This window comes from Stenella coeruleoalba, assembly GCF_951394435.1.
Source record: "Stenella coeruleoalba genome assembly, chromosome: 3".
NCBI classification, from domain to species: Eukaryota; Metazoa; Chordata; class Mammalia; order Artiodactyla; family Delphinidae; genus Stenella; species Stenella coeruleoalba.
Genome location: NC_137148.1, coordinates 143987513 through 144005975, shown reverse-complemented (window position 1 = coordinate 144005975; position 18463 = coordinate 143987513). Strand labels below are relative to the sequence as shown.

The 18463-nt window shown below is 47.4% G+C and overlaps 1 protein-coding gene across 1 annotated transcript in view; it reads right to left on the bottom strand.

The window, feature by feature from the left end:
• The window catches only part of TENM2 (teneurin transmembrane protein 2), a gene marked incomplete at its 5' end in the record, with an annotated part of 411764 nt that overhangs the window by 46783 nt on the left and 346518 nt on the right, over positions 1 to 18463 (bottom strand). Inside the window, 5 exons of the mRNA XM_079918659.1 lie at positions 3872 to 4107; positions 5569 to 5744; positions 13998 to 14872; positions 16303 to 16457; positions 17741 to 17973. Of these exons, the coding sequence (XP_079774785.1) occupies positions 3872 to 4107; positions 5569 to 5744; positions 13998 to 14872; positions 16303 to 16457; positions 17741 to 17973 (1675 nt within the window). The remainder of the gene's footprint in view (positions 1 to 3871; positions 4108 to 5568; positions 5745 to 13997; positions 14873 to 16302; positions 16458 to 17740; positions 17974 to 18463) is intronic.

Sequence of the window (18463 nt, the reverse complement as noted above, 5' to 3'; positions counted from 1 at the left end):
CACATGCCCTTTTTAATTGAGCTAATTTGAGTGCACTTCCTGTCTCTCTCTTGCAGTGGAAAGATCCCTGACAGATACGGAGGCATTTATGCACTAAACAAGGAGGCGCCTTAGAAGGGGGCATGGTCATCATACCTTCCTTTGTCACCCACCGTCTGAATGCCCATCCCGTGGCACTTGTCACCAGGGATACAGCAGTGAGATGGTCCTCGTGCTCATGGAGCTTACAGGTACCCTGATGTAAGAGCTTTGTGAGTTTTTTGAAGGCCAGAGGAAACAGGAAAGAGTGCTGGGTGGTGAGGGCCTGAGGGAGCTGGGTGGTGAGGGCCTGAGGGAGGAGGGCTCTTTCAAGTGAGATTCCTGGAGAAATCCTTGGGAGGCATAATGAAGACCTTCCCTACTTTGAGTTTGGGCACAGACAACCACTCGAGATTTTGCCAAAGCAACAAAGCCACAAAGATTTTGGTGGAAGCGGGTGGCCACGGGCCATCCGTCTACCATTTTACATTTCACCAGCCTTTATGTAAGAGCTGCTGACGTGTTCCTCACCTGAGAGGTGCCCTTGGCTGGAATGCTGGAAGAAGGGGTACCTAGTTTCACTGGGTACTGTTCTATGGTAATATCTTCACCGAGATTTTCGGTAAACTCCAGGGATGCTCAGAGCCTTGAGCCCTCACGGCACTCAACTGGCCAGGCTGCCGGGAGCTTGCCAGTCCCTGGGAAAGGTCAGGCGATTTGCCTCAATGCACGAGACCTTCAGTTACTACACCAGAGATGCTCTCCAAATCCCTTGTTATCCACGGGGGTGGGGTGGGGGTGGGGAGCAACAATTACGTGGTGCTGGTTCAGTGGTAGCACCTGCAAGTTCATTCAGTTTCTTCCCCGTTGCAAGTGGCAGCACTGGGGCTGTCAGAATCTCACATCTCTGTCTTGGGGTTCAGTTCCCTGCCTCGTCCCTCCACAGAGCCTGGCAGGCCAGCCCCTGAAGTCTGGAGGGTTTCTTGGCTTCCCAGTCTACATGATCATGGAAGGGGCCCCTTAAAAGGTGAGCATGACCCAGCAACCCTGCTGGCTGCCAAGTCCTGTTAATTGTGTGTGCTAAGTAGCTCTCAGATGTCCCTCTGTCTTCTCTGCTAATGATTTCGTTTCTTGTTTGGATTACCCCTCTCCTCCTATCCTGTCCTCAGGATAAATGCCAGCCTAGCAAAATATGCCCTTCCAGTCCCTTCCCACCCTACTAACCCTGACCAACTCTCTGGCCACACTTAGTTTTCTGAAATGACACTCCTTTTCTTTTGGACCTCTTTGCCTTTTCACAGGCGACACTCTGTCTGATCACCCCTTGCTGATATCTTTGCCTGGCTAATTCCTACTGCTCTGTAGAACTGATTCCAACTCTTCTGTGAAGCAACCCTCAGCCCTGATCGGGATGGCAGGGGCCCTGCTACGTGGTCACCAAATCTCCTTTCATTGTCTTCTTAGGCATGCAGAAAGACACCATTTCCTGGGCTTCCTTGCAGTTAAGTTGAAGTCACCCCACTGTGTTCTCACCAGGAAGGATGGCAGTGATGCCTGCCATGTCTAGCCCTGCTCATTGAGCCCTGATTTCAGGGCATATTTGTTCACATTTGTTAACCGATCACACCCACCCCACCCTCCCCTGACTGATACAATGACATACCCCTTCCCTTGAAATCCTGGCCTCTGGGATAGCTCACGTCACACGACTCACATGTGACACTCTACTTTCCCTCTCTACCTTCTCCCACCTGCTCCCTGGCAATTTCCAGGAGTTGCTTTTATTTCATTCACTAAACGATTTATGAATTGAATTAAAATAAATGAGATGCAAATAAATTCCAGGCTTTCTCCCTCATTTTCAAATTACATTTTCAGTCCACTCAACCTGTTATAATCTCATAGTGATTTTCATTTAAGAGAGCTAAATGGATATGTGATTATTGTTACAGGAACTAACACCAGACAATTAAATGTTGAGGTGTTGATAGATAAAGCTGTGTTTCGATTTGCATAAACATGATGCCAGCAAATCTAACCCTGGCAGAAATTCAGTTATGAGACTTGCGTGCCTAACTAACTAACTTCTGCTAATTACCATGAGTACCATTATTACGATTTTTAATATTCAGAGTTGGGAATTATAGCCATTTTATTTTAGGGCTGCATTTATCTTTATTTTGAAAACTTTTAGTCAAAATTCATCACTGATTTATCAGAGAAAAGGCACGATTACTATTTCTAATCAACTTCTATGGTGCAGTGTATCAAAAATCAATTATACAGCCCTGAAATCCAGTCATTAAGGATTTAGCTACTAATCTCATTTCATTTTTGTCTTTAGGAAGATACTGCAGCTTGCAACTTCGCAGATACCAGCAGAGGAAGAAAAACATGGGAGGCTGCTGATAACCTAATGTGGAGAATTAAACTCCAGCCAGCCAAAGGCAAGGGCGGAATCTTAACATGGAGTGGCCTGGCTGCAGGGAGGTCGCCTGGGCTGGCTGGATTTCAATCCAGTAACACGGCAGAAGTTATGACCCAGGTTTTGTTGAGCGTGAGCCTTCTAATCTCAGGAATTCCAAAGCAAAGCGTGTGTTAAACCCCTGCCGTATTGCGTCGTTTACCGTCTTCCTGGTGAGTATCTCACCCTGCAATGATTTTATCTGTTAGTTGACTTCTTATCTGCGGCCCCTGTTGTGCCTGGCTCCTAGTTAGGTGTTCAATAAATAGGTGCTGACTTTGACGAAGACCGACATCCCGAGGATTCTCCCCAGCGCGAGGGAGAGCCTGATGGTAAGAACCAGTCCCTCTTGATGCCACGTAAGTGAACAGAGCAGGAACCAGATTATCTGGATGACTGTTGCTCTAATCAGGAAGCTGTGAGGCCTGCTGGTTAGGAATCCTGGCAAGTGAGAGAGAACTGGGGCTGAGTCCTGGCTTTGCTGTTTGTTTGCTAGACGCTGTACCCTTGGACCGGTTATTTAGCGTCCCAGAGCCTCTGTTTCCTCATCTGAAAAAGGGAGATAATAACACCTACTCCCACAGGGCTGTTTGTTGTTTTTTGCGGTACGCAGGCCTCTCCCGTCACGGAGCCACAGGCTCACGGGCCCAGCCGCTCCGCAGCACGTGAGATCTTCACGAACCCGTGTCCCCTGCATTGGCAGGCAGACTCTAAGATAACACAAGTAAAGCATTTAACGTCGTGCTCTCATCATAAAAGTCCTCAATAAATGTTATATATTGGTTTTTAAAGCTGTAACTTGTGGGTACGTTGCCTAGTCTGGGGAAGCTAGAGTTGGTTAAAACTTTCTGCTGCAGTTTGCTTGTTACTTCCTCTTAGGAAGCCTCCCCTGATGCCTGCAGGCTGGATAGTAGCGCCTCCTCTGTGATTCCCACCAAGCCCTGGATGTTCCTCTCTCTACTCACTTAACCCATCGGATTATCCTGAGGTTTATACATTCTACCGGACTGTCCACTCCTTGAGTGTAAAGAGCACGTTATAAAACTTTCAGTATTTAGCACACCGAAACCACACAGTAGCCACGGGCACCGCTTCATGTGTTGAGTTGGGCAAACAGCGAAAGTTGACAGAGAAGATGCTAGCGAGTGTGAAAAGACCAGAGGGACCTCTGCTTATAGCTTAAGGTAAATCCCCAGCTTTTCTAGTCCTAGGAAATGCAGAACGTTTTCTCCGAGGTCTGAGTCCCAGCAGGATGTGGCTCACGTGTCTCTCTCAGGGAAGAGAGAAAGGCGTAATGGAGGCTTGGGAACTGGGAGATGGCCTCAGCTCTGGAGGAAAGGGTGTGTCCCGTACCACTTTGAGGGGGACAAGTTGGGTGGAACGACTTACCCGGAGCTTCCTGCCAAAGATGGTAACTTTGCCTTTAATCTGTTCCTTTCTTAGGCGCCACTCGATGGAGTTCAGGCCATTCTCCATGGGCAGCGAGATGTTGCAGCGCCCGATGGTGGGGGTGATGGTGCCCGCTAGGACGTGGGGCTCGCTGTGGAAGCTGACGCCCATCCCGTTGGCGTACATCACCCGCAGGGTACCGTTGTTGCAGAGCTGGTAGCTGTTCCGCACTTGATCTGGAGAAATGTAAGTGGGGGTGGGGAGAGGGAAATAAATTATCCACTGTGTTAGTCACGAGAGAACAGAACCCCTATTTTTATAGGTTTCCATGGTACTTTGCAGCTGTCAGTGTACGGCTGCCTTCAATTAGCACACACGCAATGTTAAGGTGAGTAGCAGAGATGCCACTGTTCCACAGAAAGAAAAACATTATTAATATGTGGCACTCCAGAAATAATTATGCTGGGACATCTTTCTTTTACTCACTGAAGAGTACATTTAAAGACGCCTCTTGCCTACACAATTCGTGTCAATCAAATCCCCGATCTTTCTTTAACATATATGTTTTAGCTTAAATGGAACAAAATAAAGGAAAACTACTTAAAAAAATTCTTTTTCTCCTTTCGCCTACCATCTAACCTGAGGCTGATGGTCTACCATAGGTCAGCTCCACTGCAAAGATTCTTCGAGAAAACAAAGAGAAAAAGCAACCTTCCCGCCCCTCATGTGGTTGCTGCTGACTCCATGATGCCATCTCCACTCCAGAGGAAATCCAAAGAGACTCAACTAGCGTAAGGGAGACCGAGCCAGTGGGTGCTGATAACGTGTGTGTCTTCCCAAATGGAATCTACACTAGCCAATCAATCAGACTTCTGACCTTTTCCTTTATCGAAAAGTTCCAGGTAGGAAATGTGAGTCGGAGACTCCTTTTATAGATACGATGCTTCCTGACTACTTGGGCAGAGGAGTCCAGCTGGCCTGGCCTCTGAGGCCCTGGCTTTTGGGGTAGTGCGCAAGTGTGCACCTGTCACGACTGCAGCCCTCGTGCAGAAAGACAAAATCTACATCATTAATCATCTGGCAGAGCAGAAATAGAGTCATGGCTCTGTCGGGGGATAAACAGTCCAGCAACGACACCATTTATCTAGCGCCAGGACACGTTTATCCTCGGCCAGTGGGCTAGTCCACCGCTTGCCAGCCTGTGCACTTGTCCTGGACTGTACGTCATGTCGAACAGCAAGAGTAACCACGAGGTGGTCAGAAACCTTTGAGGTCTTGGCAAGAGACCGCTAAAGGGCTCTGTGACTGTAACAACCCACTCATCACACAAACCCTTAGAAGAAAGGGAGGCTCAGAATGGGACCAAAAAACAGGTGGGCTCAAGAGGCTAAAACCACCTTTGAGAAGGTAACTGTGTGTGTTGCGTGCTGGTGATGGAGAGGTGGGGGCAGAGTACAGAGGGATGAAAACTGACATTTTCACATAAATATGTAGACATTTCCAAATATTTGGTTTGGTATAGATGACATCCTCCTGCCTCTGATTAAGTCCTTTTCTCCAAGATTGACCTCTTGCAGAGTTAGTTTGCTAGGGACTAAAACAGCAAGCTGAGGGGTGGGAGGTCTGGAAGTCCTCCCAGGCTTGGTAACTCACACCTACCTCTGGCCTTGGCTGAGTCTGGGGGGGGAGGGGCTTACCTTGCACCACTGTGTAGGAGGCCTCCACAGAAGACAGGTTGGTAATGACGGTGACATCGTCATCACGGTTGGAGTTCTCAATGTCAATGGTGATGGATTTCTCCATTTCCCGGTGTAGGCTGGTCACCACCCCCGTGGGGCGTGTCACGTTGGTTAGGCGGCCCTCGTGGTCATAGCTGGAGAACAGACACACTGGTTAGAAACACAGTTCCTGGGACTGAAGGCTTCCCCAACACACAAGGGACAGACTCATGGTGTCAGAGAAAGAGAAACTGGCAGGTGGGGTGGCCAGATGGTGCAGCACGCTGAGGCTCCTCGTCACAATCATCAAAACTCCAGCCTTGGGGCTTCCCTGGTGGCGCAGTGGTTGAGAGTCTGCCTGCCGACGCAGGGGACACGGGTTCGTGCCCCGGTCTGGGAAGATCCCACATGCTGCGGAGTGCCTGGGCCTGTGAGCCATGGCCACTAAGCCTGCGCGTCCAGAGCCTGTGCTCCACAACGGGAGAGGCCACAAAACAACACTCCAGCCTGCCCTGAGAAACGGTGATGCTTTTTTCTACTACCCACCGATACACCTGAAAACATACATTTCACCTTAGGCACGGGGTACTTAACCTAGTTAGTTAGTTAGTGAGAACAGCAACTTTATGCTCAATTTATGCTGTTTGATTTGTGTTCCACAAATCAAAGGACTGAATAATGAACAAATAAAATCTGAACAGACCAATTCCTAGTAAGGAGATTGAATCGGGAATCCAAAACCTCCCACCAAACAAACAAAAGTCCAGGCTCACTTGGCTTCACTGGTGAATTCTGCTAAACATTCAGAGAAGAGTTAATACCAATTCTTTTCAAACTCTTCCAAAAAATAAAGGGGAGGGGACACTCCAAAGTCATTTTACAAAGCCAGCAGTACCTGATACCAAAACCAGCTAGGGACAGTGCAAGAAAAGACAGTTACAAGCCAATGTCTCTAAACATAAATGCAAGACTCCTCAACAAACAAAATATTAGCAAACCGAATTCAACAGTACATTAAAAGGCTCATACACCATAATTAAGTGGGAGTTATTCTAGGGAATGCAAGGATGGTTCACGTTGGCAAATCAATCAATGTGAAATACCACATTAACAAAATGAAGGAATAAACCGTATTATCATCATCTGAATAGATGCAGAAAAAATTCAAGGACGTGGGTATAGAGGGAACATACCTCAACCTACTAAAAGCCCACAGCTAACATCACACGCAATGGTAAAAAGCTGACAGTTTTTCCTCTAAGATCAGGAACAAGACAAAGGATGCCACTGTATTCAATATAGTACTGGAAGTCTTCTTATCCAGAGCAATTAGGCAAGGAAAAAAAGGCATCCAAATTAGAAAGGCAGAAGTTAAACTGTCATTATTTGTATATGACATCATATTACGTGGAGAAAACCCTAAAAACGTCACCCAAAAATCTGTTGGAATAAATAAATTCAGTAAAAGCTGCAGGATACAAAATCAATATATAAAATCTGAATTGCATGAATTGCATCAAGAAAAGAATAAAATGATACCTAGGAATAAAGTTAACCAAGGGGCAGAGGGCCTGTACACTGTTATAAGACACTGATGAAAGAACTCAAAGAATACACAAATAAATGAAAAGATACTCCATGCTCATGGATTGGAAGAATTCAACTGTCCATATTACTCAAAGCAATTCCCTATCAATCGAAATTCCAATGGCATTCTTCACAGAAATAGAACAAACACTCCTAAAATTTGTATGGAATCACAGATATCCTACTAGCCAAAGTAATCAAGAAAGAACAAAGCCAGAGGCATCATGCTCCCTGATTTCATTTGGTGTGGCACTGGAATAAAAAACAGCCACACAGACCAATGGAACAGAATCGAGAGCCCAGGAATAACCCCACACATACGGTCAATTAACTTATGACAAAGGAGCCTAGAATATACAATGAGGGAAAGAACAGTCTCTTCAAAAAGTGGTGTTGGGAAAACTGGCCAGCCACATGGAAAAGAATGAAATGCTATCTTATGCCACTCACAAAACACCACTCACAAAATTAACTCAAAGGGATTATAAACTTGACTGTAAGACCTGAGACCATAAAACTCCTAGAAGTAAATATAGGCGGTAAGCTCTGTGACATTAGTGTTCGTGATTTTTTTTTGGTTTTTTTGCATTTGACACAAAAGCAAAGGCAATAAAAGCACAACCAACAAGTGGGATTATATCAAACTAAAAAGCTTTTGCCCAGCAAAGAAAATCATCCACAAAATAAGGCACTATACGGGCTTACCCTGGTGGCGCAGTGGTTGAGAGTCCGCCTGCCGATGCAGGGGACACGGGTTCGTGCCCCGGTCCGGGAAGATCCCACATGCCGCGGAGCGGCTGGGCCCGTGAGCCATGGCCGCTGAGCCTGCGCGGCCGGAGCCTGTGCTCCGCAGCGGGAGAGGCCACAACAGTGAGGGGCCCGTGTACCGCAAAAAAAATAATAATAATAATAAGGCACTATACTGAATGAGAGAAAGTATTTGCAAATCACCTATCTGATAAGGGAAGAATATCCAAAATATATAAAGAATTCATACAACTCAATAGCAAAAAACGCAAATAATTTGATTGTAAAATAAGCAGAGGATCTGTATAGACATTTTCCCAAAGAAGACACACAGATGGCCAACAGGTACATAAAAAGATGCTCCTCGTCGCGAATTACTAGAGAAATGCAAATCAAAACTCCAATGGGGTGCCACCTCACACCGGTCAGAACGGCCATCATTAAAAAGTCTACAAGTAAGAAATGCTGGAGAGGGTGGAGAAAAGGGAACCCTCCTACACTGTTGGTGGGAATGTAAATTGATACAGCCGCTATGGAAAACAGTATGGAGGTTCCTCAAAAAACTAAAAATAGAGTTGCCATATCTAAAAATAGAGTTACCCTATGATCCAGCAATCCCACTCCTGGACGTACAGCTGGACAAAACTATACATGTACTCCTATGTTCAAAACAGCACTATTCACAATAGCCAAGACACGGAAGCAACCTAAGTGGCCATCGACAGAGAAATGGGTAAAGAAGATGTGGTACATATATACAGTGGAATACTAATCGGCCATAAAAAAAGAAATGAAATAGCAACATGGATGGAACTAGAGATTATCATACTAAGTGAAGTAAGCCAGAAAGACCACATGATATCACTTATATGTGGAATCTAAAATATGACATAAATGGACCTACCCATGAAACAGAAACAGACTCGTAGACCTAGAGAACATACTTGTGGTTGCCAAGGGGAAGGTTGCGGGGGGGATGGATTGGGAGTTCGGGATTAGCAGATGCAAACTGTTATATATTAGAATGGATAAACAACAAGGTCCTACTGTACAGCACAGGGAACTATATTCAATATCCTCTGATAAACCATAATGGAAAAGAATACATATACGTATGTAAAACTGAATCACTTTGCTGTACAGCAGAAATTAACACAACGTTGTAAATCACCTAGACGTCAATAAAATAAACTTTAAAAGGTACAGATTTTCAGTTTTAAAATAAATAAGTGGGCTTCCCTGGTGGCGTAGTGGTTGAGAGTCTGCCTGCCGATGCAGGGGACACGGGTTCGTGCCCCGGTCCGGGAGGATCCCACGCGCCACGGAGAGGCTGGGCCCGTGAGCCATGGCCGCTGAGCCTGCGCGTCCAGAGCCTGTGCTCCGCAACGGGAGAGGCCATAACAGTGAGAGGCCCGCGTACCGCAAAAAAAAATGTCATGGGGATCTAATATACAGCATGGTAACTGTAGTTAATAATACTGTATTACCTATCTGAAAGTTGCTAAGAGAGTGGAACCTGAAAGTTCTCATCACAGGTAAGACAGTTTTTGTAACTATATGGTGACAGACGTTAACTAGACCTACTGTGGTGATCATTTCGCAATATATACGAATACTGAATCATTATGTTGTACCCCTGAAACTAATACAATGTTATATGTTAATTTCACCTCAATAAATAAGAAAATTAAACAATTCTACGTGTATTGATATAGGGTGCTTAGTGTTCCCAACTCTTGCTGCCAAGCAGGGACAATGTGAGGAGTGTATTCTGGGAGCCCCAGGCAGTGATTTAATTCCAATCTACTGTATTACCTGGACACCTACGACGTGTAGATTGCTGCGCTTCATTGTGAGATAAACAGTAGGAACTGGAGAGTCGACTTTTGGGGAAGAGCAGGTTGGGGTTGAGGCCAGACTTTCAGGGGCCAGAGGGAGAAAATAGGTCTTCTGTAACTTTCAAGGGAGATTCCACTTCCGATACCCATGGAGTGAGTATCTCCAGATTCAGGTCTCTTTGCAAATAAGTCTGCACATCCTGGCAAGGAGTTATGAGTTCCAGTAATGGGACCTCACGGCGACCCAGTGGAACCAGTCCTGCCTTGACTCATGTGGGGCTGGAGGCTGCGTCTGACTCATTTCTTCAACGTCTGTTCACTGACTTCCTACTATGTGTCAGGCACCGTTCAAGGCTCTGGGGACGCGGCTAAGAACAAAATGGATGAAAATCCTTGCCATCATGATGTGTGCAAGCTAGATGGAGAGAGTCAAAATAAACTGAAGTCTAAACTGTAGTGTATGTCACACCCTATGGCTACTACGTATAAAAGAGAGAACTAATGAGAACCTACTTTACAGCACAGGGAACTCTACTCAGTGCTCTGTGGTGACCTAAATGGGAAGGAAATCCAATAAAAGAGGGAATATATGTACACGTATAGCTGATTCACTTTGCTGTACAGCAGAAACTAGCACAACGTTGTAAAGCAACTATAGTCCAATAAAAATTAATACAAATATATAGAGTGTGTCAGATGGTGACAAGTGGAAAGGATTAAAATCAAGGCGGGACAAGAGAGAGGGCACGTGTAGTGGTGGTTGTAATTTTAAGTACAGTCCTGTGACTGTCAGGAATACAGGCCACTCTCGCCCAGTCCGAGAACTTAGCAGACACCACAGAACCTCCAGAAGGCATTCCCATGTCTGCTCCATTCCTGCCGAGCTCTCTGTGAGGCACTTCCCGACACAAAGAACAGGTGGGAGAAAGGTAATAGTTAAAGGGACCCACTCCAGGCTCCTTGAATTGCAGTGCCTGCTTATTCTAGGAAGTAACTCTTGAACCCTACTCCATGGAAAGGCAGCTTCCATCCCTCCCTCCGTCCCTCTGATCCGATATTCACTCCTTCCCCAGTTGCCTGGTTGGGAGGAGTTGCTCAGGACTGGAATAGCCCTTTACAGTTTCTCTCTTCTGGAGGGCCTGTCCTTGAGGGTGACGTGTTTTCTGTTCCTCTGGGCCCCAGGTTTACTAAGGCAGGCTCTGCCCTGGCGGGGGCTGGGGGCGGGGCAGAAGTACGGGGGCATGGGGAGAGAGCGGGATAAATTCAAAGTGGAGTAGTAAGGGAAGACCAAACGTGAAGACTGCATTCTTCAATTCTGCTTCTCCAAAATGAATCTCCATCTACCTGACTCCTGTATCCACTACGCAATTGGTTGTTTGGAATCTGAGGGGGTGGGATGGAGACAGAGGTGTGATAAATCAACTGCTTCTCTCAATGCCATTAGCATCTACCCTTCGTTGAATTTCTATATGCCAGGTGCTTTGCTAATTTCTAAAAGTATCAATATATCATCTCAGTGAATTATCACAGTGCCCCTATACGGTTTGCATTATTATCCCCACTTGACAGATGTACGGACATTGAGGCTCAGAGAGGTTAAGTAACTTGTCCAAAGTCAATAAGTAAGTATATGGCATTCATGTCCTTGTCTTCCTGACCCCAAGATCCGGGAGCTTTCTGGTATACTGTGCTGTCTTCTGGGGAAGGCTGTGAAAACCTGTGTTCTCTCAGAGATATACCCACCAGGCTATGTCTTCTATCAGGACCCAGTGGCCTACATCGGGGGAAAGTTAAATTCCAAGGCTGGGGCTTCCTGGAACTTTCTGAAACCGACTGACCATCGAATAGGGCCAGGATAATTCAATAGTGTTATTTTCCCTCACCTTTCTCTCCCGCTCCCCGAGTCAAGGAGGAATCTGTCTTCAGGGGTTGTACCTTACCCCAACTTTTGGGACAGGTGAGTTCCCTTCTGGGATCCAAAGGAAGGCAGGAGTTCCCAATTCTACTCACAGCCCCGCTTCAGGACACTGGTGTGTGACGCCAAGAAGGCGAGACTTGGAGATCTGGAGTTGAGTCGTGCTGCACCACTGACTCTCTCTGTGGCCTTAGGGGCGGGGTGATGGGGGTGGTGGTGGCTTCACGTCTCTGAGCCTCAATTTCTTTATCCATAAAATGAGGATAATCACACCTGTACTTAGAAGGTCGTTGTGACGGGTGGGCGGACGAAAGGCTTCTCTACCTATAAAGCACTATGAAGAAGGCAGGTGTTCTTACAAGCACTCACTGAAGGACAGATTGTTTTCTAAGAGCCTCAAGGCCTCTGTGTGGTTTTGTTCATCACTCTGTTAACTCCTTTCTCTAAAGTTTTCGCTAAGGCTACTGCGGTCCCCACGGGAAGTAGAGTCTGTCTCTGATTTTTTTTTTTTTTTTGCGGTACGCGGGCCTCTCACTGCTGTGGCCTCTCCCTTTGCGGAGCACAGGCTCCGGACGCGCAGGCTCAGCGGCCATGGCTCACGGGCCCAGCCGCTCCGCGGCACGTGGGATCTTCCCGGACCGGGGCACGAACTCGCGTCCCCTGCATCGGCAGGCGGACTCTCAACCACTGCACCACCAGGGAAGCCCTGTCTCTGATTTTTAAACGACCAACTTGCTGACCAGGTGTAAAACATACCACAAAACGGAAAGAAATTACCAGCTTGTTTAGGAGGCCAAGAAAGCCAGACGCATTGAACCCCTACAACGGAGAACATATGATCATTTACCAACTCAGCAGTATGGAAAGAAAAGCAGCTCTTCGTATCGAGAGAAAAAAATTATGCTTCCGTGTAACTTCTGAACGAACATTAGAAAAAGAAACAAACCAAAAAAACCTTAACCTTGCTTTCATTCAGCTAGGGGCCCCTTCTGGAAAATACTCTCCCAGTTAGAGTTCCTGTCTCAGGATGCCCCTCAGTCTGGATGAACTTTGTTACTACAGCTTCTTAAGTCAGGCCTACTTCAGACTGGCCTCCTGAGGGTGACACCAATTCTCTCTGAAGTGCACTGGGTCTTCAGGTGCAACTTCCAGAAGAGAAGATGAGAATCTAGGAGGCGTCTGGGTTAAAGTGTAGCTTTAGCCTAACGTGGTGTGAGAGCTAAAGGTGGCACTTAGATGGCGCCTTCAGGGACAGAGTCACTGGCTGATAAAGTGTGATCAAGTCCCAGCGTCTGGAGGATATCAGGGTGCTTCAGAAGTCTGAGAAAGACAGCTTGGCCCAAAGAAGCAAGGAGAGCAAGGGCAAGCAATTCTGCAGTGCAGCCGATCTCCAGGAGGTGGCAACAGCCTCCTTTACATGCTCCCAAACCCTCTGGAATGCAAACAGGAAGTGCACATCCCTGAAAGTAAAACTGATCCACAATGAGGTCTTCTGTTCTCTCCCCTGTCCCTCTTTCCTTCTGTGACAACACCTTGCCAACTCACTAAATTCTCAGCTGGCAGTAACACCTAGACCGAAAGCGAGCAACGACTCCAAATATATAGTGGTTAGCCAGATCCTTCACCATCAAGGACAGCCAGACACTTATAAATTCCATCCCCGTCTCAGCCAGCGAATCATGCCTTCGCAATTTCCTCCCACCAGCGTGCCACTGGTTAATACCTGCAGCAGCAGGCAACTGGACCAAGAACTGCCTGCAGGCGCGAGGGAAAAGAGCTTTTTGGTAAAACAAACGGCGGGACTATCAAGTATGAGATAATTGTTAGGGGAAATATGCCCAGCTCTCACATCTTTTAATATACCTAGCACTTTATCTGTATTGATCTGCTTCTGCTAAAGAGGAAATTCAGAGTTTATCTACCTGTCTGTGCAATCAAGTGTGTTGCTGGACCTATCGGCAAATGACAGGAGCCCCACCAGGATCCTGCCTTTTAGTTTCTCATTTCCGCACCCATGGCAAATATGAATAATCAGCAAAGTTAATCAACACTTGATGTCTCAGGCGCCGTGCGTGTTCAATACCCTGAAATTGGAATGGCAAGCAGGCAACAGGCATTCCCAACTCTTGCAGGGAGGACGTTCAATACCAGACACCCAATAGTGCAAAGCATTTAGGAGTCAGGGGACAGGAATATCCTGGGGCATTAAAGTTAGGAAGACAACACGAGTAAACGATTCTAAAAGCTACACGGACGGCCAGTCCTGATGCCGGCGAGGGTAGGGTGAGTACTGTTAGGAACTACTTTAAAAACCTACTTACTCATAGAAAGTTGTCCATCCGGTTTCATCACTCTTGGTGGCTAGGAGGCCAGTGTTCCCATCATAGGTCATGAGGCCAAGCTCCAAGTTCTGCGTGGACACGACTTTGAGACCTCCATTGGTGCCCACTGTGAGAGTGATGATCTGGTTGTCAGGCATGAGCAGGTGGCGGGGCATGCCACTGCTGTCCCGACGGATCTTCAGGGAATTTCCATTATTGTCAATCAACTCAGTGACATCATTGTCAACACTATACGTGAAATTGTACAAGTACTCCCCTGTCACCAGGCTCACAGTGTACTGGTGGATGCCATCGGCGTTGAAGACGTACAACTCCTGTTCTCCGGGGGATGCAGCCTCATACTGGTTGAAAGCATTCAGAACGGGCTTGTTCTTGCTGACCGCCCTGATCCGAATATTTCCAAGGTCTGCGACGTAGATGGTACCATCGGGAGCGACAGCTAAGGATGATGGGGAATTCAAGATGGCATCAGTCGCATAGGCATCATCTCCTGCGTAGCAGTTGCAATTGACATCGTTTTTGCAGTCACAGTCGGAGGCTGCCCCCGCTAAAAGGCAGATCTCCCCATTGGTTGTTACCTGGCGTAGACGGTTAATCTTCTTCTCGTCTGTCTCGGTGATATAGAGGACCCCAGTGTGAGAGAGGGCAATGGCACTGGCTGACTCCAGAGCAGAGTGAATGGCTAGTTTGCTGAGCGAGTAGTCAATGCCAGGAACCTGGCAGTGCATGGGGCGTCCCGCAATGATGCTGACTTGGTGGTTCTCGGTGATGCGAAGGATGACGTTGTTCTCTAGAACATACAGGGAGTTGTCCATGGGGTTGATGGCAAGGTCTGTTGGCCATTCCAGGCGAACCTGTGGATGATACGGCACCAAACTCAAGAACAGCCTCTAAGGTGCTCAGTTGTTTAACTGTGCAGGGCACTTCTATTGATTTTATGCAACTGGGAGAAAAGGCTTACTTTTTTTTTTTTTTTACTAACACACTGTACGAGACGCGCCCATCACGGAACCAATGGCTCATTGCCCATGCTGGGTGTACGCGATAGCGAAGAAGTAACTTGGAACAGACATCTCCTGCTCTATCACTTGCTGTGGCTAGAGTAGGTCATGGCTAGAGTAGGTCACCAGTTCTACCCATGATGCTCTTGACAGCCCCAGATAATTGGACCAGGGTCAGAGTCATCACATACAGTTAGGTGGTTCACAGCACAGAGGGCTAGTGTGATGCAGCCCATACTCTGCTCACCAAGCTGTGGCCCTGAGGAGGCTAGGTTCATTTAGCATCTTTATCTGATTCAGGACAAGGAGCCACGCGGTTTAGAAGGTGTCCCTGACCCAAGGACAGCCAATGCACAGGCTGGCCAGCGAACTACAACCTGAGTGTTTGCTTGAAAAAGTGTACTGGACCAAACACATCCCTTCTCTGCAGAATCTGAAATGAAAACCTCAGTAACTAGTGGTCAGTTAGTTGAGGAACTTGAGCTGAAATTAATGAAGTTGACCGAGGGTGGAAAAGGCCCTTTTGGAAGAGTAAACATAGACTCCAGGTTGTTGGAAGACCCTTATATTCAAGTCCCGTTTCTGTAAATCAACTATACTCCAATAAAAATTTAAGAAAAGAAGTATAAAGTCCCGTTTCTCCTGTGGTACATTCGAGTGAGCCTCTGTTCACTGCCAACAGGTAAGAACCTGGACTGAAAGACTATCACTTGGGGGAACATCGCAGGGGGATGTGCTTTAGTTACTATGCGCAAAGTAAAGGTTTATCTAGTGAGGATGCGATCATTTCAGATTAACAGGGAAGTTCTGATTGACACGTAATACGTATGGTACATTCTCAAACCTGCAATAACGATGAAGAAGAAAGGTAATTACACAGTAACTCCTACTCTATAATCTGACAAGGCTGGAGTGTGTCACCAGCTCCACTCTTCTGGGCAGAATTTCCCTCTCCCATTCTCTTTTCCTACTTCTCTCTCATTTCTATCTGACATGTCCCGTTCCATCCTGCCGTCTAGCTCACCTGAAGCCTTCTGCAAACAAACCTGGGATCTGTATCTGTATCACCTCCTCCCCCTCCACTTCTGACCCAAACACGCCCCAGGTGAGAACTTCAGGCCCAGAACCAGGTGTGGCATAGTGATGAGAAATGAGAGAGAGAGAGAGAGAGAGAGGGAGGGAGAGAGAGAGGGAGAGGGAGAGGGAGAGAGAGAGAGAGACAGAGAGAGACAGAGAGAGACAGAGAGAGACAGAGAGAGAAACAGAGAGACAGAGAGACCCACCTGGGCCACGTCCATGCTGGAGTCGCAGCTCAGTGGCCGGACAGCAGTGAGGTCATTGGAACCCAGCAAGGTGGAGATGATTCCATTCTGGTCAACCTTGCGGATCATGGTGGCGTCGACAAAGTACATGAGCCCGTTCTTGTCGACTGCAATACCTGAGCAAGACAAAGAGTGGGAGTGCGTCTCTTGGCAAAGAGCAGGGCTGGCAGGATGGGGTTGGGGGGTAGGGATGCCCTACCGGGGAATTCCCTTCTTGGATTGGTGACCTGACTGGAGTAGCACACTGAGAGCTGTGGCTCTCCATCTTTTAAGGTGATGCCCTTTCTCGGGGGCACTGTGCCAGATCTGCCTAATTCCTGGGGCGCTGCCTGTTTCACCACGCAGCCAAAGAACGAACCTTGGGCTGCAAATGAACGAAGGCTGCAGATGAAGGAATGGGGAGATCATTTTGCATCTGCTCTTTTTAGAAAAGATGTTATTTCCCAAGTTCACTGCTTAAAAAATTATTGGTAGTAAATTACTTGAATACCCTTCACAACTGACTGCAACAATGAGGCTGGGAAACAGCGACCCTTGCAGTCACAAACTCCTAAGTCAACATGTATCCTCCAGGAAGTGTTCCCAACGAAGCCTTGACTCCATCGATACTCTGGGGGGAATGCTGGTCTTAGCACTCCCTTGGTAAGAGGCAGACAGCAGCTTCTATTTCTTTTGCATTTTCACCCCAGTGCGCAAGCCCAAGGCTCCCCATCCTTATTTCATGCTGCTGTGTGCTTTCAGCATAGCTAAAAATGCTAACAAGAATTGGACCTCCAAATGATGGGTCCTTAACCTTCTTTTTTCTTTCTTTCTTTTTTTTTTTTTAACATGCCCTTAACCTTCAGTTAGTCCTTTTCAAACAGAGATCCGTCAGGGCCAAGAACTGCATCCCCCCCACCCCGCCCCCAAATCCAGGCCCTTGGAAATGATACCTGTTCTTAATTGCTACCATTATGGGGCATTTGCAAAATGTCAGGTACTGTGCTCTTGACTTTAGATACACTATTATCTAACAGAACAGCTGCGGAGTGGTTGGAGGCCCTCCTACCGGGCTCTCTTCTGTCTGCAGCCCACACAGCTGGCACTCTGGCTCGCGGAGCGAACATTTCCTTCTGACTCTCTGTGACTGGCGGCAGCCAGCAATCTCCAGGAGCAATCCACCCCACTTTCCATTTGTAAACTAAAGACATTTGCGGGTGATGAAGTGTACCTCAAATAAACAAATCCGGTTTCTTTAAGAAACATTCACCCACACACCAAAGCCATCTAGCAGAGTTAAATTATTCTAGGGAAAGCTGTGTTTGGGACGGCCTGGGCTTAGTTCAGTTCCAACAGGGAGGGAGCCACGCGTGTGGCAAGCTCTCTTTGGGGAAGGGCTTTCTTCCTCTGCAGACTCTACCTCGAGGGCTCATCAGGGTGGCATCCACAGCCTTGCCTCCATCCCCGCAGCGGGCTTCGTCGAAGGGCAAGCATTGCTCTCCCGTCCCTGCCACGACTTCTGAATTCCCAGCCAGGTCTTTAGCTCCGCTCAGAGACTTGACTCGGTAGATTCGCCGACTGTTGGTATCAGACACGTAGAGAGAGCCGGACACGGGGTCCACCGCCAGATAGTACTTGTGTGCTGGGTTGTTGCTTTAGGAGAAGAAGCACAGAGAGGAATGAGACGGGGCTATGCAGCTGGCCTCCTGGATCAAAGAGATGACAGAAATCCCAGCAAGACTCTACCCACCTCCGCTGTCTTTCCACTTTAGTGAACTGGAAAGAATCTAACGTAATAAGTTAGTGTTCTAACATATCATGGCTCTTAGCTGCTTCTAATTGGACTTAAGCTCCTCACGCTACCAGAGAATTCATCGCTTCCCTTCATGCTAGAATACCATTGCTTCATTTAGCCGTTGCGAGAGATCTCACCCTGATACTGCTTTTGTGTTCGTGTTTTGTGGGTGCCAGCCTCCTTTCTTTACCCCGTGGGTTTACTATGTTCGCAAGGGGGGCTGAGGAACACTTCCACGGGACGATCTCCTCTTCTTAATCTATGCTTCCTCAGTGCCTCCAAAGTACTAGATCATGAATACTGGGGCAACCTGGCGTTTTCCTAACTTTGTGATGGGCGGCTCCCCAG